At 37.6% G+C, this 20,760-nt stretch overlaps 1 protein-coding gene across 2 annotated transcripts in view; it reads left to right on the forward strand.

Annotated features, from left to right (window-relative positions):
* Positions 1-20,760, forward strand: part of WDR70 (WD repeat domain 70) — a 308,347-nt gene that overhangs the window by 91,547 nt on the left and 196,040 nt on the right. For both annotated transcript variants that reach the window (XM_040495635.1, XM_040495647.1), the window contains exon 9: positions 19,639-19,715. In XM_040495635.1, coding sequence (XP_040351569.1) covers positions 19,639-19,715 — 77 coding nt within the window. The remainder of the gene's footprint in view (positions 1-19,638; positions 19,716-20,760) is intronic.

Consider the following 20,760-nt stretch of genomic DNA (forward strand, 5'->3'; position numbering starts at 1 on the left):
GATGGTAAATAATGTTAAAATGAAGAAATTGCTTCTGAAAGTATGGTACAGAGAAGGAACCAAGGGTGTATATATAACCTTTTGCTCAAACCTCAGAAAGATCATAGGGTCAGATTACTTAGTTATACTAAAGGCTTTTTCAAGAAGTTAATGTGGGCCTCACAGATTTTCTTAACCAAACCAGGCGACCCCTAGGAAGCTTAAGGATATTACTCTTTAGCCATTTCAAAGGAGTTATAGATAAAGAGGGGATTATTTTGCAAACATTTGCAGGCATGACTTTCGTCTAATTTAGATTCAACATGAGAAGGATTCTCATTTGCTGGCTTTGAAGGTGGAGTAATTCATGTGGCAAGGAAGGCACACAGCTTCTAGATACTGAGAGCAGCCCCCAGCTGACAGCAAGGAAATGGGCATCTCAGTCCTGCAATTACAAGGAACTTGGATTTTGCCAGCAACCTAATGAGCTTGGAAGCAGATTCTTGCCCAGAGCTTCCAGAGAGGAATGCAACCCTATCACCATCCTGATTTCAGTCTGTGAGACCCTAAGCAAAGAATTCAGCTACGTTGCGATGGACTTCTGACCTCCAAAACTGTTAGGGGCTTAAACCACCTCCAATTTATTAGTTTAGTGTGGTGATTTCTTACACAGCATATGTAACTAATACAGTCCTGCAAAAACCAAACATACCAGGTAATAATGCAAGTACATGAGAAGGTGGTAGTGGTTGTGATCATGCATAAGAGCAGGCAGGAGTTGGCTTTCAGTGAGAGGAGGGAATATATTTACACTGGGAATGGAGGGGTTGTGGAGGGCTCATACCCACAGTTGTTTGTAGGCTGTGGGTCTTAGGTAGGAAACTACTGGCAGGGTCATTAATTTTGTGTTGGGAGTTGTTGTGATGAAGCCTTCAGTACAATAGTAAAGACTTCGAATAGCTATTGAGGGTTGTGAGAAAAAAATGCCTAGAAGAAATGTGGGACATTAAGGGCTATAGAATGTAGATTTGCAGAGACAGTCATTCTGTGTATTTGTATGATACTCCTGAATCTTATTTGGGAGGCTGGATGTTTTGAATGGAATACAATGATGGGGGAGGAGGGAGTTATTCCGGAATAAAGATTGTTCATTGTAGGTAAAGCAAGAGGACTCTCAGGTGTATGCCTAAGGAGTGGTTGATATTGAAAAAAAAAAAAAAAAAAAGTTGAACTGGAAGATAGAAAGTTATGTGACCAGTAAATGGAATATCTAGAGCCTAGCACATAACAGCTAAAAAACATTTGTTAAAACAATAAATATTGGAAGCTCATGGTTTCAGAAAAGGAACTATCTGTGGTAATGGCAGAGTTAGCCATAGTTGGGGCTGTTGAAAAGTGTTAGAAGAGGTCATTGGAGTTAAGTAGATCAAAGAAGACTGAAGTTATGTCTTGAATATGTTCAAATGGATTTTAAAATTGCTCAGGAACTAGAAAGACTTGAACTTGAGTCTTTGAGTAAAGAAGAAAATGACTAAGAGGATGGATGGAATATAACTGGGGTCAGCAAACTATAGCCATGGGCCAAATCCAGCCTGCACCCTGTTTTTGTAAATAAAAGTTTTATTGGAAACAGCTATGCCTGTTCATTTACTATTTACTATTGTCTGTGCCTGCTTTTGTGCTACAGTGGTAGAGTTAAATAGTTGCAGCAGAGACCATGTGGCCCACAAAACTTAAAATACTCATTATCTGGTCCTTTACAGAAAAAGTCTGCCAACTCCTGCACTAAAGCTGTAAATGTTTTCTGCAGCAAAATATATGCACACAGATTTTTGCTGACAATTTTAGGAACTTTGGTGATTCCTAAAACAGCCTATGAATGGACTCTGGTGAAGAACTTTTGGATCGAAGTTCACACTATATTCTTGGCTGCATTTCTTTTCATCATGTGAGTTGCCTGTTAGCTCACCATGAGAAAGACATGGGTACTTTCATTTTGGTGGGTCACAGAGCCTCACCTCATTCAGTGACTACAGATGGCACTGCATCAGGGCAACTGTTTTACAGTTTTTCCTATGTGGTAGCCATAAGAGTATGTGCAGAATAGTATAAATCAACACCCCACCCCTATCCCCACCCCCGCCGATTGTCCCCCATCTGCGTGTGTGTGTGTTTAGAGGAAACCAATATTGATCATGGTTCAGTAATGTCCTCTTTTCAGGGAAAGCATAACATATTTATGAGAAAAAATGGATGGTTAATTCTTCTAGGCTATTTCCAGTTAAGTCTGTTAAATGAAGGGATTTTTTTCAGGAGTGTCTATGTTTAGATACAGGAAAAAAGAGAGAAAAACTAGTTTATTTGATGAAAAACTGTTTTTGTCACTGGCTGGTCTTTAATAGGTGTCACTTTAAAATTTTTTCCGCTAATGTTAGCCATAGTACTGAATCTGTTTAGATCCATTTAAGAATCCTTAGTTGAACTTGATTTTTGTTATGACTAATTTTGGTCACTGTGTTAACACAAGGGTACTTAACATTCCCATTGCCTTTGTCATGCTCCTGTCTTACAAACAAGAAACAACATTCATAGTCTTTTAGATGTTTTACAGTTTAACCTATTATTTGTGTTTGTATTCTGGATACTCAACAGCTAAGGTGACCTCATGTGCTTTTACCTTAATATCTTCTGTAATAGAGATCTTTTTTTTTTGGTCCTCTTAAAAAATATCCTTTATATTACAAGATGCTATTTTAACTTTAATCAACAAGTGTCAGTAAAAGACCTGTTTTCTGGGGCCTGCCATTAAGACCTGCATGGTGTTGGTGAGTTGTTGGGTTGCTGTTCAAAGTATAGGAAGTGATGTTCTAAGCACTGGACCGAGCAGCATCTCTCTGTAGAATCCCTGAGTCTGGGTGTGGGAGAGGAAAATGGTAAAGTAGGAACTGGCTGGGAGGTAAGCATAGCAACCATTAGATTGCAGGGCCAGGCAGAGACGTCAGGGGAGATGGACTCAGTTAAGCAGAGGAGGATGCACGTATGGAGTAGTCTGCAAGAGTGAGGAAGCCAAGGCAGTTAGATTCTAAGTCCTCAGAGCCAGGCATGTATGTCTTGGTTTATTGGGGTGTTCCTTTAATTGCAAATCATGAGCTGTTTTCCTGCTATAGAGGCACATATTTAACGGGGTGAAACTAGACTAGATAGCTGTTTACTGCTAGGCATTAGAAATTATTTTTTTTTCTTAAATAAGCGTAGTCTGACAAATTTCTGTTTTGGAAAGAGATTACTGGGGCCCCTGATAATCCTATGTATTTTAATCTATCAGCCAATCAACTAATTATTAGCTTTCAATATCTTAGGTACACAGAATTGAAGGGAACCTAACTCACTTCTCTGTTCGTGGTGGCTTGCCATCATGCCATATCTGATGGGCAGTTCTCAGTTCTCATGATACCATCCATAACTCTCAGCAGCTTTTGACACAGTTGATCACTACACTTCTTGAAACACCTTTGTACCTGACTTCTGATTTGCTGTGCTCTCCCAGTTTTCTTCTTACCTCATTTAGTGTTCCTTTTCACTCTGGTTTTGTTGCTCCTCCTCTGTCCTCCAGCATCCGAATGTTGGGGTGTCCAGCTCATACTGAACCCTCTCTAGTATTTACATCTGCTTCCTGATTCATCTCACCTGGTCACACGGTTTTGATGTGGAAACGTCGGGGTTCAGAGCAAACAGTCAAGAAAGAATTCTTAGGATGTCTTTGGAGCAAAAAAGTGAGGAGGGCACCTGTTGGGATGAGCACTGGGTGTTGTATGGAAACCAATTTGACAATAAATTTCATATTAAAAAAATAAAAATAGGGGCGCCTGGGTGGCACAGTCGGTTAAGCGTCCAACTTCAGCCAGGTCACGATCTCGCGGTCCGTGAGTTCGAGTCCCGCGTCGGGCTCTGGGCTGATGGCTCAGAGCCTGGAGCCTGTTTCCGATTCTGTGGTTCCCTCTCTCTCTGCCCCTCCCCCGTTCATGCTCTGTCTCTCTCTGTCCCAAAAATAAATGTTGAAAAAAAAATTAAAAAAAAAATAAAAAATTAAAAATTAAAAAATTAAAAAAATTTTAAAGCCCCCCCCCCCCCCAATAAAATAAAATAAAGCACGGGGACAGGACCTGTAGGTAGAAAGAGCTGCACTGGGGTTGTGCTGGGTGACTGATTATATACCGTCAGGTTGAGGGGGTTAGGGACAGCACAAGCCTCTAAGCAATTTTGAAGACAAGGTTTCCATGGCCTTGAGGGGGCTAGCTGTTGTTAGGAAAAGGTCATTTATTACTGTCTAGCAAACCCTCAGTCATGAGACCTTCAGATGTGTATCAGTGGGTCACGTGTGTGGAGGATGATTACTAACGTATATCTTGCGGGGTAAAGATGGAAGAAGTTTCCAAAGGAATTTCTTTATGTTTAACGTAGACTCACAGGATCCTAGGAGGTTAGGATAATGTTAAGCTAAGATTGCCTTTTGCCCTTAGCAAAGTGTCAACATTTAGGCAGTTGAGCCCCCAGGGGAAGGTCACTCTGCCTATTTCAAGGGCTTGTGAATGGACTGTAAGTTACAAGGAAATTTAAGTTTTTCTTTTGCCTTTGTTTCCCACATCAGCTTTAAATGTCATGTATAGACACTGATGACTTATGAATTTATGTTTCTTGGCCTGTTTTTTCACCTGCCCGGTAGGACCAACTACTTACTTCACAGTCTCACCTGGATGTATAATAGGCATCTTAACACAAAATACGCAAAAAGGAAATTGTGACTTTTCTTTCTACACATCCTCCTACTGCAGTCATCTTTATCTCAGTAAATAACATCATCACTCACTAGCTGATCGGCTGAAACACCTTTGAGTTCTACTTGACTCCTCTCTTCCCTCACACCTCACATCTGCCCCATTGTCCAACTTGTTTTTCCAACAGAGTTGTATGAATAAAGTTGCCATTAACATTTGCATGTAGGTTTTGCGTAGGCATAAAATTTAAAATCAGTGGAGTTAATACCTAGGAGTGTGGTTGCTATCTCATATGGTCAGATCAGCCAATATCTTTCAAAATGGTTTGTGCTGTTTTGTATTCCCACCAGCAGTGAATGAGAGGTCCTGGTGCTCTGCCTCCTTGCCAGCAGCTGGGAGGTTGGAAGTGTCAGGTGGTTGGAATTTAGCATTCTTACAGGTCTTTAATGGCAGTTGGTTGTTTTAATTTGCCTCTCCTTAAAGACTGATGATGTTGAACATCTTTTCATGTTTGCTGTCTTTATTTTATATCTTCTTTGGTGCAGCATCCATTTAATTAAAAAAATTTTTTTTCCTATTTTGGGGGAGTAGGGAATCTTTGTTTTCTTATTGTTCTTGAGAGTTCAAAAAATATTCTGGGTGTATATCCTTTTTCAAATATGTGACTTGTAAATATTTTCTCCCATTGTGTGCCTGGTCTTTTCATTCTCTTTCTAAAATTTTTAAAATTTTGATGAAATTCAGTTTATCAGTTCTTTTATGGATCATGTTTCGGGTTTGGTCAAAGAACTTTGCCGAACTCAGTGTCACAAAGATTTTCATCCATTTTTCTAATAGGAGTCTTACTCTTTAATGTTCTACACTCATTCTATGATCCATTTTGAGCTGATTTTTGTATAACGAGTGAGAAATATGTCAAGGTTTTTTTTTTTTTTTTTTTTTTTCTGGGCATATAAATGACCAGTTATTTCAGTATCATCAGTTGAAAAGACTGACCCCTCTTTACTGAATTGCCTTTGCATATTTGTTCAAATATAAATTGATGATATTTGATAAAGTTTATTTTGAGACTCTCTATTCTGTTCCATTGCTATGTGTATACCCTTTCACTAATACCACGCTGCCTTGATTATTGCACCTTTGTAGGATATCTTAAAATTTGGTGGTGTGAGTGCTCTAACTTTGTTCTTTGTTTTAGATGTTTGGACTATTTTAGTTTCTTTCTTTTTTTTTCCTTTTTTTTTTTTTTTAGAGTTTATTTATTTATTGAGAGAGAGAGAGAGAAAGAGAGAGAGACAGAACAAGCAGGGGAGGGACAGAGAGAAGGAGAAACAGCATCCCAAGCAGGCTCTGCCCCATCAGTGTGCAACTCCATGCAGGGTTTGAACTCATGAACCGTGAGATCATGACCTAAGATCAAGAGTCGGATGCTTAACTGACTGCCACCCAGGCGCTCCAGTTTCTTTCTTATTTTTTTTAAGTTTTTACTTTAATTCTAGTTTGTTAACATACAGTGTTATATTAATTTCAGTTGTACAATCTAGTGATTTAACACTTCTATACAACACACACATCATAACAAGTGCACTTCTTAATGTTTATTACCTAATTCACCCATTCCCCCATCCGCCTGGTAACCATCAGTTCACTATAATTAAGAGTCTGTTTCTTGGTTTCTGTCTCTTTTTTTTCCCTTTGTTCATTTGTTTTGTTTCTTAATCCCACATATGAGTGAAATCATATGGTATTTGTCTTTCTCTGACTTACTTTGCTTACCATTATACTCTTTAGCTCCATCCATGTTGCTGCAAATGGCAAGATTTCATTCATTTTTATGACTTAGTAATATTCCATTGTGTGTGTATATATACCACATCTTCTTTATCCATTCATCAGTCACTGGACACTTTGGTTGCTTCCATAATTTGGCTATTGTTGATAATGCTGCTATAAACATTGGGGTGCATGTATACCTTTGAATTAATGTTTTTGTATTCTTTGGGTAACTAGTGCAGTTGCTGGATCATAGGGTAGTTCTGCTTTTAACTTTCTGAGGAAACTCCTTACTGTTTTCCATAGTGGCTGCACCAGTTTGTATTCCCACCAACAGTGCATGAGGATTCATTTTTCTCTTCATCTTTGTTAACACCTGTTGTCTCTTGTGTTGTTGATTTTAGCCATTCTGACAGGTGTGAGGTGATATATCTCATTGTAGTTTTGATTTGGGTCTATTTTAGTTTCTTTTTCACATACATTTTACAGTCAGTCATCTTGTTTATATACGCAAAGAACCCTGCTGTGATTTTGTTTGAAATTATTTTGAATCTAAAGATCATTTGGAGAGAATTGACATCTTAACTGTTTGGAGTCTTTCAGTCCATCAACACCAGTATATCTCTTATTTATTTAGGTCTTTTTTTTTTCTTTTTCCAGGTTTTATAGTTTTTAGCATAGAGCACCTGAACAGATTTTATTAAATTCATACTTAATTTACACTTAAAATTTACTTTTTTTTTTTTTAGCCATTATAAATGGCATCACTTAAAAATGTCTAGTAGAATTTGCCCGTGTAGCTTGGAGTTTTCTTTTTCCTGTTTTCAAAAAATTTAAACTATGAATTCAATTTATTTGATAAGTACAGGACTATTCATGTTATTTCTTTGTTCTTGCGTTGAGATAGGATAGGTTATGACTTTCATGGACTTGGTCCATTTCCTCTAAGTTGCAAATTTATGTACATAGAATTATTAGTAATATTTCTTTAAGGTCATTGCTCATATTTTTTCTCTTTTTCCTGATATTGGCAATTTGTGTCTTCTCTTTTTTCTTGGTCTGGCAAGAAGTTTCCCCATTTATTGATTTTTTTTCAAAGAGCAATTTTTTAAAATCTCAATCATTTGTATTTCTTTGTTGTAGTTCTGTCTTCAACATTGATTTCTGTTCTTATGCTTTCTTTCCTTTTGCTTGCCTCTCCTATTTCTTTTTAGAATTCCTAGTATTTTAAGGTGGATGCTTTAATTAGAGACTTGTTTTATCTTTTCTTTTTTTTAATTCTTGTTTTAATGTTTTTTTAGTTTTGAGAGAGAAAGACAGAGTGAGTGCAGAGGGGCAGAGAGAGAGGGAGACACAGAACCTGAAGCAGGCTCCAGGCTGTGAGCTGCCAGCACAGAGCTTGATGTGGGGCTCGAACTTGTGAATGGAGATATCATGACCTGAGCTGAAGTTGGACCCTCAACCGATTGAGTCACCCAGGCGCCCCTTGTTTTAAATAGAATCATATAGTGCTATAATATTCCTTATAAGCATTGCTTTAGCTGCGTACCACAAATTTTGAGATATATTTTTATTTTCATTCAGTTCCCTTGGAACTACCTCTTTTACTGATGGATTATTTAGCAGCATAATATCTAATTTCCAAATATTTGGGGATTTTTATGTCATCTTTCTGTTACAAATTTCTAGTTTAATTCCTTTATGGGAATGTTTAGCTCATTTAAGTTTAATGTAATTATTGATATGGTTGGATTTAAATTTGGTGAGGTTTGTTTTGTGACCTACAATATGATCTTAGTTACTGTTCTGTGTGCACTTGTGAAGAATATGTATTCTGCTGTTGCCAGGTAGAATAGTCTGTTTATATAAAGTTAAGTCAGTTCATGGAGTTCTGTATCCTTGCTGATTTTCTTTGTGCTTATTTTTTCAATGGTCTTTCCAGTTCTTTCAGTTTTAGCTTCATGTCTTGAAACTGTTATATTGGGTGCATGTATACTTACAATTGCTCTGTCTTTTTGGTAAATTGATCCTTTTATCATTATATAATGTCCCTCCTTATCTCTGGCGATTTTTCTTGTTCTGATGTCTACCTTGTGTGATGCTAATATAATCACTCATGCCTTTTTTTTTTTTTTTTTTTTAGTCTTTATTTATTTTGAGAGAGAGCATGAGTGAGCTCAAGTGCCAGAGGGACAGAGAGAGACAGGGAGAGAGAGAATCCCAAGCACATTCTGGGCTGTCAGCACAGAGTCTGATGCAGGGCTCAAACTGACAACCGTGAGATCATGACCTGAGCCAAGATCAAGAGTTAATCGCTTAACCAACTGAGCCACCCAGCCGCGCCTCAAGCTTTTAAAAAATTATTGTTTGCTTGGTATATTTCTTTTGGTATTGATTTATTCAATAACATTTATTGAGTGTCTAGACATTTATTGAATGTCTAGGAGGCAAAACCCTCATGCAGTTTATATGCCAGTGGGGACACATGAAAATATGCAAAACATATACTGTATAACAAAACCAGAGAGTAATAAGTGCTATGAAGAAGCAGATTAAGGGGATAGAGAGTAACGAGGGACTTCTTTACATAGAGTACTCAGGGAGGTCTCTGAGGGATTGGCATTCAGGGTGAGGTCTGGATAAAGGATCCTCCAGGGAGTCAGGTACTTTGGTGTCTGAGGAGCCATGCAGAAAGAGGAACAGCAAATGCAAGGCCCTGAGGCAAGGTGCTTGTTATATCTTTTTCAACTCTTAGTTTTTAATCTTTCTGTGTCATTGTATTTCAAGTCAGATTCCTGAAAGAAGTGTTAATTGATAGGTCTCGTGTTTTAATGTATGATGGTAATCATTGTCTTTTAATTGGTGTGTTTAGCTCATTTTAAGTTTAATGTAATTATTGGTAGGGTTGGATTTAGTTCTACCATTTTATTACTTTTGGTTCTTTCTGTTCTTTGTTCAGTGCCTCATCTTTCCTAATTTCTTTTAAATTATCTGAGTATTTTTAGAATTCCATTTTTTTTAACTGTTGGATTTTAATTATGCTCTTTGTATAGTATTTTAAGTGGTGGTTCTAGGGAACTATAAAAATATATTAAATTATATGTAATCTACTTAGAATTAATATTTTATCATATCAAGTGAAAAATAGAAATTGTACAACCACATAGGCTCTTCTCCCAATCCTGATGTAGTTGTTGTATGTTCCGTTTTCATATGTTGAAAATCGTATCAGGCAACGATAATAATTTTTGTTCTCAACAAAAGTTAAAGGTGAAAAATATTGTTCTGTTTACTCAGGTATTTACCCTTTCTTTTGTTGTCCTTTCATTGCTTATATTCCAGTTTCTCTTTGTAATCATTTCCCTTTCACTTGAAGTAGTCTTTCTTTTTTAATTTTTAATGTTGAGATTGAATATATAAACCATAACATTTACTCATTTAGTTTGTTATGTTCAGTGGTTTTTAGTATATTCATGGAGTGTGCAGCCATTTTAGAACTTTTGTCATCCCCAAAAGAAACTATTGGAGACAATAAAAAGATTAATGTTTGTCAGGGGTAAGGGGCAAGGAGTGATGATTAGGCAGAACACAGAGGATTTTTAAGACAATGAAACTAGTCTGTCTGATAAGACAATGAAACTAGTCTGTATGATGTTATAATGATGGATATGTGTCAGTATAAATTGTCCAGATCCATAGAATGTACGAAATCACGAGTGAACCTGAATATGAACTGTGACATTTGGATGATAATGATGTGTCAGTGTAGGTTCATCAGTTGTAACAAATGTACTACTGTGATGGGGAATATTGATAATAGGGGAAAGCTATGCATGTGGGGGGCAAGGGCTTTATGGAAAATCTCTGTGCCTTCCTCTCAATATTGCTGTGAACCTAAAACTGTCCTAAGAAGTAATCTATTAAAAATAAAATACTCCCTGTCCCTTAGCCAGCATCCCCAAGTCTACCACCCCTTGAAGCCTTGCGCAACTACTAATCTACTAATCTGCTGTCTCTATAGATTTGGCATTTCTGGATATCAGAAAATGGAATCATACAATATGTGGCTCTTTCACTTAGCATGTTTTTGAAATTTATCCATGTTGTATCAATATTTAATTTCATTGCCAAATAATATTCGATTGTATGGATATACCACATTTATCTCTTCTCAAGTTGATGGATGTTTGTGCTGTTTCCACGTTTTTATTATTATGAATAATGCTTCTATGAACATTCATGTACAAGTTTTTGTGCAGAGGTATGCTGTCATTTCTCTTAGATGTATACCTAGGAGTGGAATTTTAGGGTCCTATGGTAACTTTGTGTTTAACATTTTGAGGGACTGCCAGAGTGTTTTCCAAAGTGTCTATAACATTTTACCTACCCACCAGTAGTGTATGAGGGTTCCAGTTTTTCTACATCCTTGTCAACACTTGTGGTTTCTCATGTTGTTGTTGTTTAATAATCATGTTAGAGGGTGCAAAGTGGTATCTCTGTGGTCTGTGTTGAACATCTTTTTTGTGTATATATTAGCCATTTGTAAATTTTCTTTAGATAAATGTCTATTCAAATCCTGGCCCATTTTAAAATTGGGTTATATGTCTTTTTATTATTGAGTTCTAACAGTTTATATATTCTAGATATTTGTCCTTTATGAGATATATGATTTGCAAATATTTTCTCTCATTCTTTGGGTTGTCTTTTCATGTTCTCGATGGTGTCCTTTGAAGCACAAAAGTTTTAAATTTTGATGAAGCTCAATTTATTTTTTCCTTTGTTTTGTGCCTTTAGTGTCATTGCCTAACCCACACTCATGGAGAATTATGCTTATGTTTTCTTCCAAGGGTTTTATAGTTTTAGCTCTTACATTTAGGTCTGTGATCCATTTAGAGTTAATTTTTGTGCATGGTATGAAGTAGGGGTCCAACTGTATAGTAAGTATTCTTGAAATAATAAAATAATTTTTGAATTTCTTAGCTACTCTTTGAATTTCCATATAAAATTTATGATCAATTTCCAATTTCTGTCACATTTCTTTTGGTGACAAGTTCTCTTAGTTTTCTTTCATCTTGCAGTGTCTTTATTTCACCTTCATTCCCAAAGTACATTTTCTATACATTTAACTTGGCAGTATTTTTCTGTCAGCACTTTAAAAATGTTGGTCCACTGTCTTCTGGCTTTATTTTTGTTGAATAATTATGCAGTAATTCAACTATTTGTTTTTCTTTATGTAATGTGTTGTTTTTTATATTTGCTTTTTGAAATTTTCCCCCTATTTCTCTTTTGGACTTTAATAGTTTATTATGTGTCAAGGCATAGGCTTTAAAACATTTATTTATTTATTATTATTATTATTATTATTATTATTTTTTTTTTTTGTTTTGTTCATCCTGTTTGGTATTCACTGAAGTTCTTGGATCTGTAAATTTACCTCCTTCACCATTTTTGGGAAATTTTTAGTTATTATTTCTTCAAATATTTGTCTGTACCTGTCTTCTCCTAAGTCGTATGTAATATGAGTACTAAACTTTTTGATATTGTCTCAGCGCTTTCTGTGATTCTGCTCATTTTTTCCTGTTAGATTAAATTATTTCTATTAATCTGTCTTCAAGTTCATTGAGTCTTTCCTCTGACATATCCATTCTACTATTGGGCCCCTACAGTGAATTTTTTATTCCCATTATTTTATTTTTCAATATGACCAGGTTTCCATTTTAATAGTTTATTTTTCTTTGCTGGTCACTTATACCTTTGCATTTGTTTCAGATATGTTTGCTTTCCTTTATGTATCATGGTCATAAACACCGATTTTAAGTCTTTTTCTTAAAATATTGATTACAACATTTGGGTCATTTTGTGGTCGGCATCTTTTATCTTATTTCTTGGGAGCTGGTTAGATTTTCCTGGTTCTTTGTATGATTAATTTTGGGCTGTATCTTTCACATTTTGAATATTGTGTTCTGATATTCTGAGTCCTGTCCAAAACCTCTAGAGAATGGTGGGTTTTCATTTGTTTGTCTGTGAAGTTGCTTTTTTGGCTGAGGGTCAACCTGATTAGTTTTAGACTCTAAATCCTGACCTGCCTCCTGTGAGCTGTTTTTCCTTGCAGTATTAATTTTCAAGGCATTTGTATGCTATTCTGGTTTGCCCCATGTACATGTTATCCAGGGATCCATATGGACCCTGGCTGCTAGTCCATACCATGTTCGCTTCTCAATGCTTTTCTTAGGTTGATTCTGGTAGGTTTCACACAGTACACGTCAGGAGTGAGTGCAGGACTTTTTGTACAGATTTAAAGGACATTTTTCTCCAGCTTTTTAAACCCTTCACCCTATGATTTTCCCTTTACTGTCTTTCACGGGTTTCTGTTCTGATGTTCTTGCTGGAAAATCACTCTTATGCATTGTAGCAGTTCCCATACTGTAGCTTATGCCTCCTGGCAAAGCTGGACTGAGGTGAAAAATAAAAATTTCTCTAACCCACAGCAGCTGTTTTTTCTTTTTTAAAAAGTTTATTTATTTGAGAGTGGGGGAGGGACGAAGAGAGAGAGAGAGAGAGAGAGAGAGAGAGAGAGAGAGAGAGAGAATCCCAAGCAAGCTACTCACTGCAGTGCGGAGCCTGATATGGGGCTTGAACTCACAAACCGTGAGATCATGACCCGAGCCAAAACCAAGAGTCAGACACTTAACTGTCTGAGCCACTCAGGCACCCCCACAGCAGCTGTTTCTCTGTGTTGGTGGGAAAAGGCAGTGTGGCTACCCGTTGTTGGCATTTTGCCGAGGTAAAGCATAGAGTATCAGAAGGATTCTATTCTACATATGTTGGTAGGTGATCTGCTTTCTTGTTAATACTGGCCTACTAGAAAGCATGGAGTGTCAAAAGTGCTGCACAGCGGTTGCTGTCATTGTTGCTTCTGGTTCAGGGAGGAGGCACCATGCCTCTTTGTTGCTGGCTTTTTCCTGGTTTGGGTTAGGAGAGCCAGCAAGTATCTTCTCTGAAGGGCTGCTCCTCTTACTGAGACAACAGCCACTGTTTTGTTACTGGCACTCATCTGCTGTAATGACCTCACAGGGCCACTGCCGCTGGGTGGGAGGATGAGAAGTATCACCCCAGAGCCAGCACTTGGCTGGTGTGAAATGAAGAAAGTCGATTCTTTAACCTGTTCGGACTACTTCCATTTCTGGTGCCAACGCTGAGGAGAGACTTGGTAGCTTTGTTGCTTGTGCTCGGCTGGCATAGGGTAGGTCAGATCACAAGAACTCTGTTCCTCAGGCCTTTCACCCCCACTGCTACCCCTATGCCCTGGAGAGTGGAACCATTTTTTGGAACTTTGTTTGCTCTTGCTCTCAGTTGTTAGTTGTGGACTGCCCCAGAACCCAAGTTGGGAGACAGAGAAGGCAAAAATCATCCCCAGACTACTCCTTAGACCGAGTATCCCCCAGAATTCATATTTTGAAATTGTAACCCCAAGGTGATGGTATTAGAAGGTGGGGCTTTTGCAAGGTGATTAGGCCATGAAAGTGGAGCTGTCATGAATGAGATTAGTGCCCTATGAAAGTGTCCCAAGAAACCTTTCTTACCCCTTCACCATATGAGGTTATAGTAAAAGGATGGCCTCTGTGAACTAGGGAGTTCAGACACTAAATCTGCTGGCACCTTGATCTTCAACTTCCCAGTTTCCAGAACTGTGAGAAACAAATGTTTATTGTTCATAAGCCACTCAGTTTATGGTATTTTTGTTACAGTGACCCAAATGAGCTAACAGGGAAAGATAGCACTCCCTTGTCCTTAAGTCACAGCTCAAGGGAATGTAATGGGCAGAGCTAGATTGCATTCCTGTGTCACATCTGTAAGGGAGGCTGGCAAAGATGGAGCCTGACTTTTCCACTTCTCTATGAGAGGTAGTCTCTGTCTTTTACCAAGAGTCATATTTTGGGGAATTTCCTAAACACAGAAGAGAGTTCGTGTTCTTCATGGCCAGAGAGAATGATGTGTTATTTATATAGTCACCCATTTACACAACAGTTGCTTGATTAATTCACAAACTTGGCTTCATCTGTGGTTGCAGCCCAGATCCAGTTCTTTAGGGAAACCTGTTGTCTCTCTCTTTAAAATGTATCCCAAGTCTTCTTACCTCTGAACACTTTACTGCTGTGCCCTAGTCCAAGCGACTGTCAGTGTTCAGATAAACCACATCACTGGCTTCCCAGGTGGCCCTCTTAATTCCTCTTTTGACTTGCAACAAGCTTTTCTTCACAGAGCATCCAGGACATTTTTTTTAAGTGTTTATTTTGATATCATTTCAAATTAACAGAAAAGTTATAGGAATAGTACCTAGAACTTCCTTATACCCTTTTTTCAGATTCATCAGTTGTTCATATTTTGCCCCATTGCTTTATCTTCCCCCATCCCCTCCTCTCTTCCTTCCTCAGCTAACACAAACTCTGTCCTTCTCTTTCCATCCCCCACACTTATATACCCCCTCACTCACACTTGTACGTATTTGCACATACATTAGAATTATGTGTGTGTGTTTAATATTCCCCGACTTTTGAAATAACTTGCAGACATCTTGTTCCTTTACTCCTAAATTCTTCAGTGTGGTTTTCCTAATAATAATATGATCTTTTTACATAACTATGAATTTAACATTGATGAAATACTATTTAATCTGTAGTCCATGGTTATCTCAACAATCTCCTTTTTGATTATATTCCCACCAGTTCAGTAGCCATGGCTTTTGTCTCTTTTGGGAATAGTTCTCTGCCTTTGTTAAAAGAAACTTTGGTATATTTGAAAACTATAAGCCATTTCTTTTGTAAATGTGTAGAAGTTGTAAATATGTAGCAAGAGATGTAGGATTTGATTTTGTCTGGTTTTCCACATCATGAGAGTTTGGGTATGCATTTCTAGAAAGGCTGTCACAGAAACAATATTGGGTCCTTCTTGCGTCCTCATATCACGAAGTACGTGCTACCTGTGCATCACAGTGCTGGTGATGTTAATTTGGATGGCTTGTTTCAGGTAGTGTAATAACAGATCTCTTCTCTACTATTTTCTCTTTGTAATTATTAAGCAGTTTCCAGGGAGATTTTGATAGCATGGAAATACACTGTTCATTACCAGACTTTTCTCTGCTAGTTTTAGCATCCATTGATGATTCTTGCCTGGATCAATTATTACTGTGATGATTGTAAAATGGTGATTTTTCTAACTCTGTCATTCATTTTATATTTATTAGTTATCATTCTATGGTAAGGAAGAGTTTTCTCTTACTTATTTATTAATATTCACCCAGGAGTTCTTAAGTTAGTAAATGCTTTTACTATTACTATTTAATCTATTACTTTTGTTATTTATTTTGATGCTCTAATTTTCCCAGTGGAATTCCCTTAACCTGCACTTTATTCTTTAATATATCCCCATCATTTTTGCACTTGCTTGTTTTTTGGTAAACCACATGTTCCATGTTCATGTTGTTTGAACAAGAATAAGCTTCTCTCCAAGGAGTCTGGTTTCCTCTTAAATGGAGAATGCAATTTAGAAACTAGGATCTCTGTCCTAGGGTTGCTGGGTGTCATTCCTACTAGTCGTTTTCAGCATACAAAGCTAGATAATAACTTACATACACACACACACACCTATATTTGTATCTACCTGTTAGAAATCATGGGTTCATACTGATACCCGTAATTTCAGTCAAAACCCATAGAGTTCTTTCTAGTCTTTCTTCTTTCCACTTTTGGAACTCCTTTCTCTAACAGCAGGAAAGGCGACTCTCATGGTCCCCAGCATATTTCCTCATTTGCTTAATTCTTCGTTGTGACGAAAGCAGTTTCAGAATTGTTAATGCATACCACTGCAAAAAAGAAACAAATATATTAACTAGAATTAAATATTTATTTATAGTTCTTTTGGTCTTAAAAAAATTTTTTTTTAATGTTTATTTATAATTGAGAGAGAGAGATAGTGCACAAGCAGGGGTGGGATAGAGAGAGATAGAGACAGAATATGAAGCAGGCTTCAGGCTCTGAGCTGTCAGCACAAAGCCTGACGGGGTCAGGGAGGGGGCTCGAACTCACAATCATGAGATCATGACCTGAGCCTGAGTTGGATGCTTAGCCAACTGAGCCATCCAGGCACCCCTATAGTTCTTTTGGTCTTTAGCCTGAGGGTATGTATTCATTTCCTAGGATTACTGTAATGAATTACCACACAGTTAGTAGCTTAACAACAGAAATTCTTTCACATTTCTGAAGGTCAGAAGTCTTAGAATCAAGGTATTGACACAGCCATGCTCCCTCTAGTGGCTCTAGGGGAATCCTTCCATGCTACTTCCAGCTTCTGGTGACTGCAGGTTTTCCCTGGCTTGTGGCAGCATAACTCCAGTCTCTGCCTTCATCTTCTCAGAGCTTTCTCCTCTTTGTGTCTTCTTCTCTTCTGACTCTTTATTTATTTATTTTTTTAAAACATTTTTTTTTAAATTTTTTTTTTCAACGTTTATTTATTTTTGGGACAGAGAGAGACAGAGCATGAACGGGGGAGGGGCAGAGAGAGAGGGAGACTCAGAATCGGAAATAGGCTCCAGGCTCTGAGCCATCAGCCCAGAGCCTGACGCGGGGCTCGAACCCACGGACCGCGAGATCGTGACCTGGCTGAAGTCGGACGCTTAACCAACTGCGCCACCCAGGCGCCCCTCTTCTGACTCTTTAAGGTTACGTTCCCAGCTTCCGGTGGTTAGGACATGAGTATTTCTTTCTGGGGGCCACCATTTAACCCAGTACAGGGTATATAGTTACTTGAGTTATTACCTTCAGTTTATTCTTTCAGTGTTTTTATTGTTCACTTGAAATACAGTAGGGTTGATTTGTTTCTGTTTATATTGAATTTTAGGTTTCTCCCAGCCTTATTTGTTTGTTTCTGAATATGCAAAACATCAGCAGTTTCAGAAATCTGATAATAAGTTAATAGATATAGAATTATAAATCGTGGTGACTGTTATTAAGGAAATGGACAGGTACATTGGAAGAGAACAACAGAATAGGCCATATGGATGCAGAGACAGAGCTAGATCATACTTATTTGAATAAGTGGCATGTAAACTGAGATTGAAGGAATGGAAGCCAGTCATGTAAAAGTAGAGTAAAGAGCTTTCCCACAAGTGGAAAAGCATATGAGAAGGCCTTGATTCAGGGAACGAGCTGGTTGTATTAGAGGAAATGAAAGGAGGCCAGTGGATTCATGTCTGTTGGGGAAGAGGGAGGACAAAATAAGTGCAGTTGTAAAGAAAACAAGAGACTGAACCTGTGAGTAGTTGTAGACGATCGAAAGAGGTTGGGGAGCCAGTAGAGGACAATAACTAGTGGTGGTTTTAGAATGTTTTTATTTATTTACATAAAATACACAAAATATTTTTATTTATTTTTAAAGTTTATTTATTCAGAGAGAGAAAGAGAGAGAAGGAGAGAATGTGAGCGTGAATGGGAGAGGGGCAGAAAAAGAGGGAGAGAATCCCAAGTAGGCTCTGTGCTTGGTGGCAAGCCCAACACAGGGCTCAGTCTCATGACTGTGAGATCATGACCTGAGCCGAAATCAAGAGTCAGATACTTGACCAACTGAACCAGCCAGGTGCCCCAGAGGTGTATTTTTAAAAGACTATATTGATTGCTAGGTGGAGCACATGACGCAGGAATAGAAGTGGAGAGACTAGTGACAGACCTGTTTACTGTGTAATAACTGAGATAATGTTGGCTTCTACAAGAGTGGTAGTAGGGAATAATGAGAAAAGTGGATAGATTTAAGGTGTATTTTGGGTTGAAGTGAGAGGACTTCTTAATGGATTGGATTTGGGTGGACAGAGAGAGGGTTTTAGGTTTATGGTTATTGTGGTATTTAAGGATGGACCCCCACGTTTGTAGTTTTAGCAACTAGGGAAGAAGTTGATTGCAGATGAAGTGGGCAGTAAGAAACAGATTTCCCTAATGGACCTATTAATTATGTTTGAAATGCCTAGGAGATGCAAATGGAAATGTCAAGTTGTAGTTAAATATGCAATCTTAAATTCAGGAGAGGAAAGTGGAATCTCAGACTTCCCATCTGATCCCATTACTTCAGTTCATGCTTCCCTACTGCACATCTGTGGTCCCTGTTCTACCCAGTAAACATAAGCAAATTGTCATGAGTTGGCCAGGTCCTGTTTGAGACATTGTGAGCAACTTGGACTGTAGATGGTCTCTAGGTTTATGTGTGGGTACTCCAGTTCCAATTCATTCTTTCCAGAGAGATACAGTTATTTTGCTTCTAAATCATTTAAAGATGTACATTTTGCTTCTTATAGCATAGTTTTATTTTGGACTCTTTCAGAATAAGAGATTTTTCCATTATTAAGTATTAGGCTCTTTTCTGCCCCATCTGAACATACCGTATGAGGTCACTCTAGCTGACTTTGCACCTAGATGGGGAATGTGTGTGTATGTGTGTATTTATGTTTGATATGTACTCTCTGTGTGTCAGTTTGTTTACCAACATCACATTATTTTATTTACAGTATTTTTAAATTATGCTCTTAGAAGGGTTAATCTTGAATCATTTTAAAGATGTCTCTCCTTTTCTCACATATTTATTCTTACAGATGTATGGTTGAATCAAGATTGTGGACACATTTTTAAGAAGTGTAAATTTTTTTCCCTTAACCTCTTGCTTTTGCCTTGATTATTTGCAAATACTTTTTTTTTCTTCTTTTCCATTGAGAAAAGAGTCTTTAAAGAAGGGCCTATCTCCCTCTTATTACGGTTTTTCCATTTACGTCTTTTCCTAAAGAGAGACTCTCAGTTTCCTCTCTATTTCCTTCCTTATTAAGCACCTGTTCTGTATAAGCACTGTGTTAATTTCCGGGCAGGAGAATTATATGGAGAATTAAACAAAATGAAATAAACAAAGCATATTATGAAATAAAATTGGCGTAGCATACTATGTTTGTAATTAAAATAGTGTGGTCTTGGGAGGACTAAAAAGTTTAACTTTAAAGCATGACATATCAGTTTCTGGTCATTTTATTTATTTTTAAATCTTTTTAAATATCTTTTTTCCTGTATTTTTATTTTTTAAGGGTCATACAGCAATGCTTCATACTGGCTCATGGCATCCCAAAATAAAGGGAGAATTTATGACTTGCTCAAATGATGCGTGAGTACTATTGATAATTCACCTAATACATTAATATCTTTCAGTATTTTCTTTAATATTTGTATTGTTACATGCTGGCCAGTAAAGTAGGAAGTGGAGTGTTAGGAATCCTGATGTTTACATATTCTTTTTTCTTCTTTTTTTTAAGTTTTTACTTTTATTCCATCATCATATAGTGTAATATTACTTTCTTTAAATTTTTTTAATGTTTATTTATTATTTTGAGAGAGAGAGACAGAGCATGAGTGGGGGAGGGGAAGAGAGAGAGTGAGACACAGAATCTGAAGCAGGCTGCAGACTCTGAGTTGTCAGCACAGAGCCCAAGTTTCATTTGTACAATATAGTGATTCCGCATTTCCATACAACACCTGGTACTCATTACATAAGTACACTCCTTGATCCCCATCACCTATTTCACCCATCCTCCCACCCACCTCCCCTCTGGCAACCATTAGTTTTGTCTCTATAGTTAAGTGTCTGTTTCATGGTTTGTCGTTCTCTCTTTTTTTATTCCTTTGCTCATTTGTTTTATTTCTTAAATTCCACATGTGAGTGAAATCATATGGTATTTGTGTTTCTCTCTCTGGCTTATTTCACTTATCATAATATTCTATAGCTCCATTCAGGTTGTTGGAAATGCCAAGATTTCATACTTTTTCATTGCTGAATAATATTCCATTGTGTGTGTGTGTGTGTGTGTGTGTGTGTGTGTGTGTGTGTGTACACATACACATTACATCTTCCTTGTCCTCATCCCCCCCCCCCCCCCCCCAATGCACACACATCTAGGGTTAGGGCTTAGGGTAGGGTTAGGGAAAGGGTGAGGATATGTGCCTTATATCCTGCAGTTCAGAGACCTCTCCAGAGAATGAAACCCTAGACTTCTGCTTGGGCGTGATTAGACACGGCATCCATACACCAACAATAGCCAAATTATGGACAGAGCCCAAATTTCCATTAACTAATGAATGGATGAAGATGATGTGGTATATGTATTTATGGAATATTACTCAGCCATAAAAAAGAATGGGATCTTGCCATTTGC

This window comes from Herpailurus yagouaroundi, unplaced genomic scaffold (genome assembly GCF_014898765.1).
Source record: "Herpailurus yagouaroundi ecotype Mexico unplaced genomic scaffold, PumYag 29, whole genome shotgun sequence".
In the NCBI taxonomy this organism is placed as follows: Eukaryota; Metazoa; Chordata; class Mammalia; order Carnivora; family Felidae; genus Herpailurus; species Herpailurus yagouaroundi.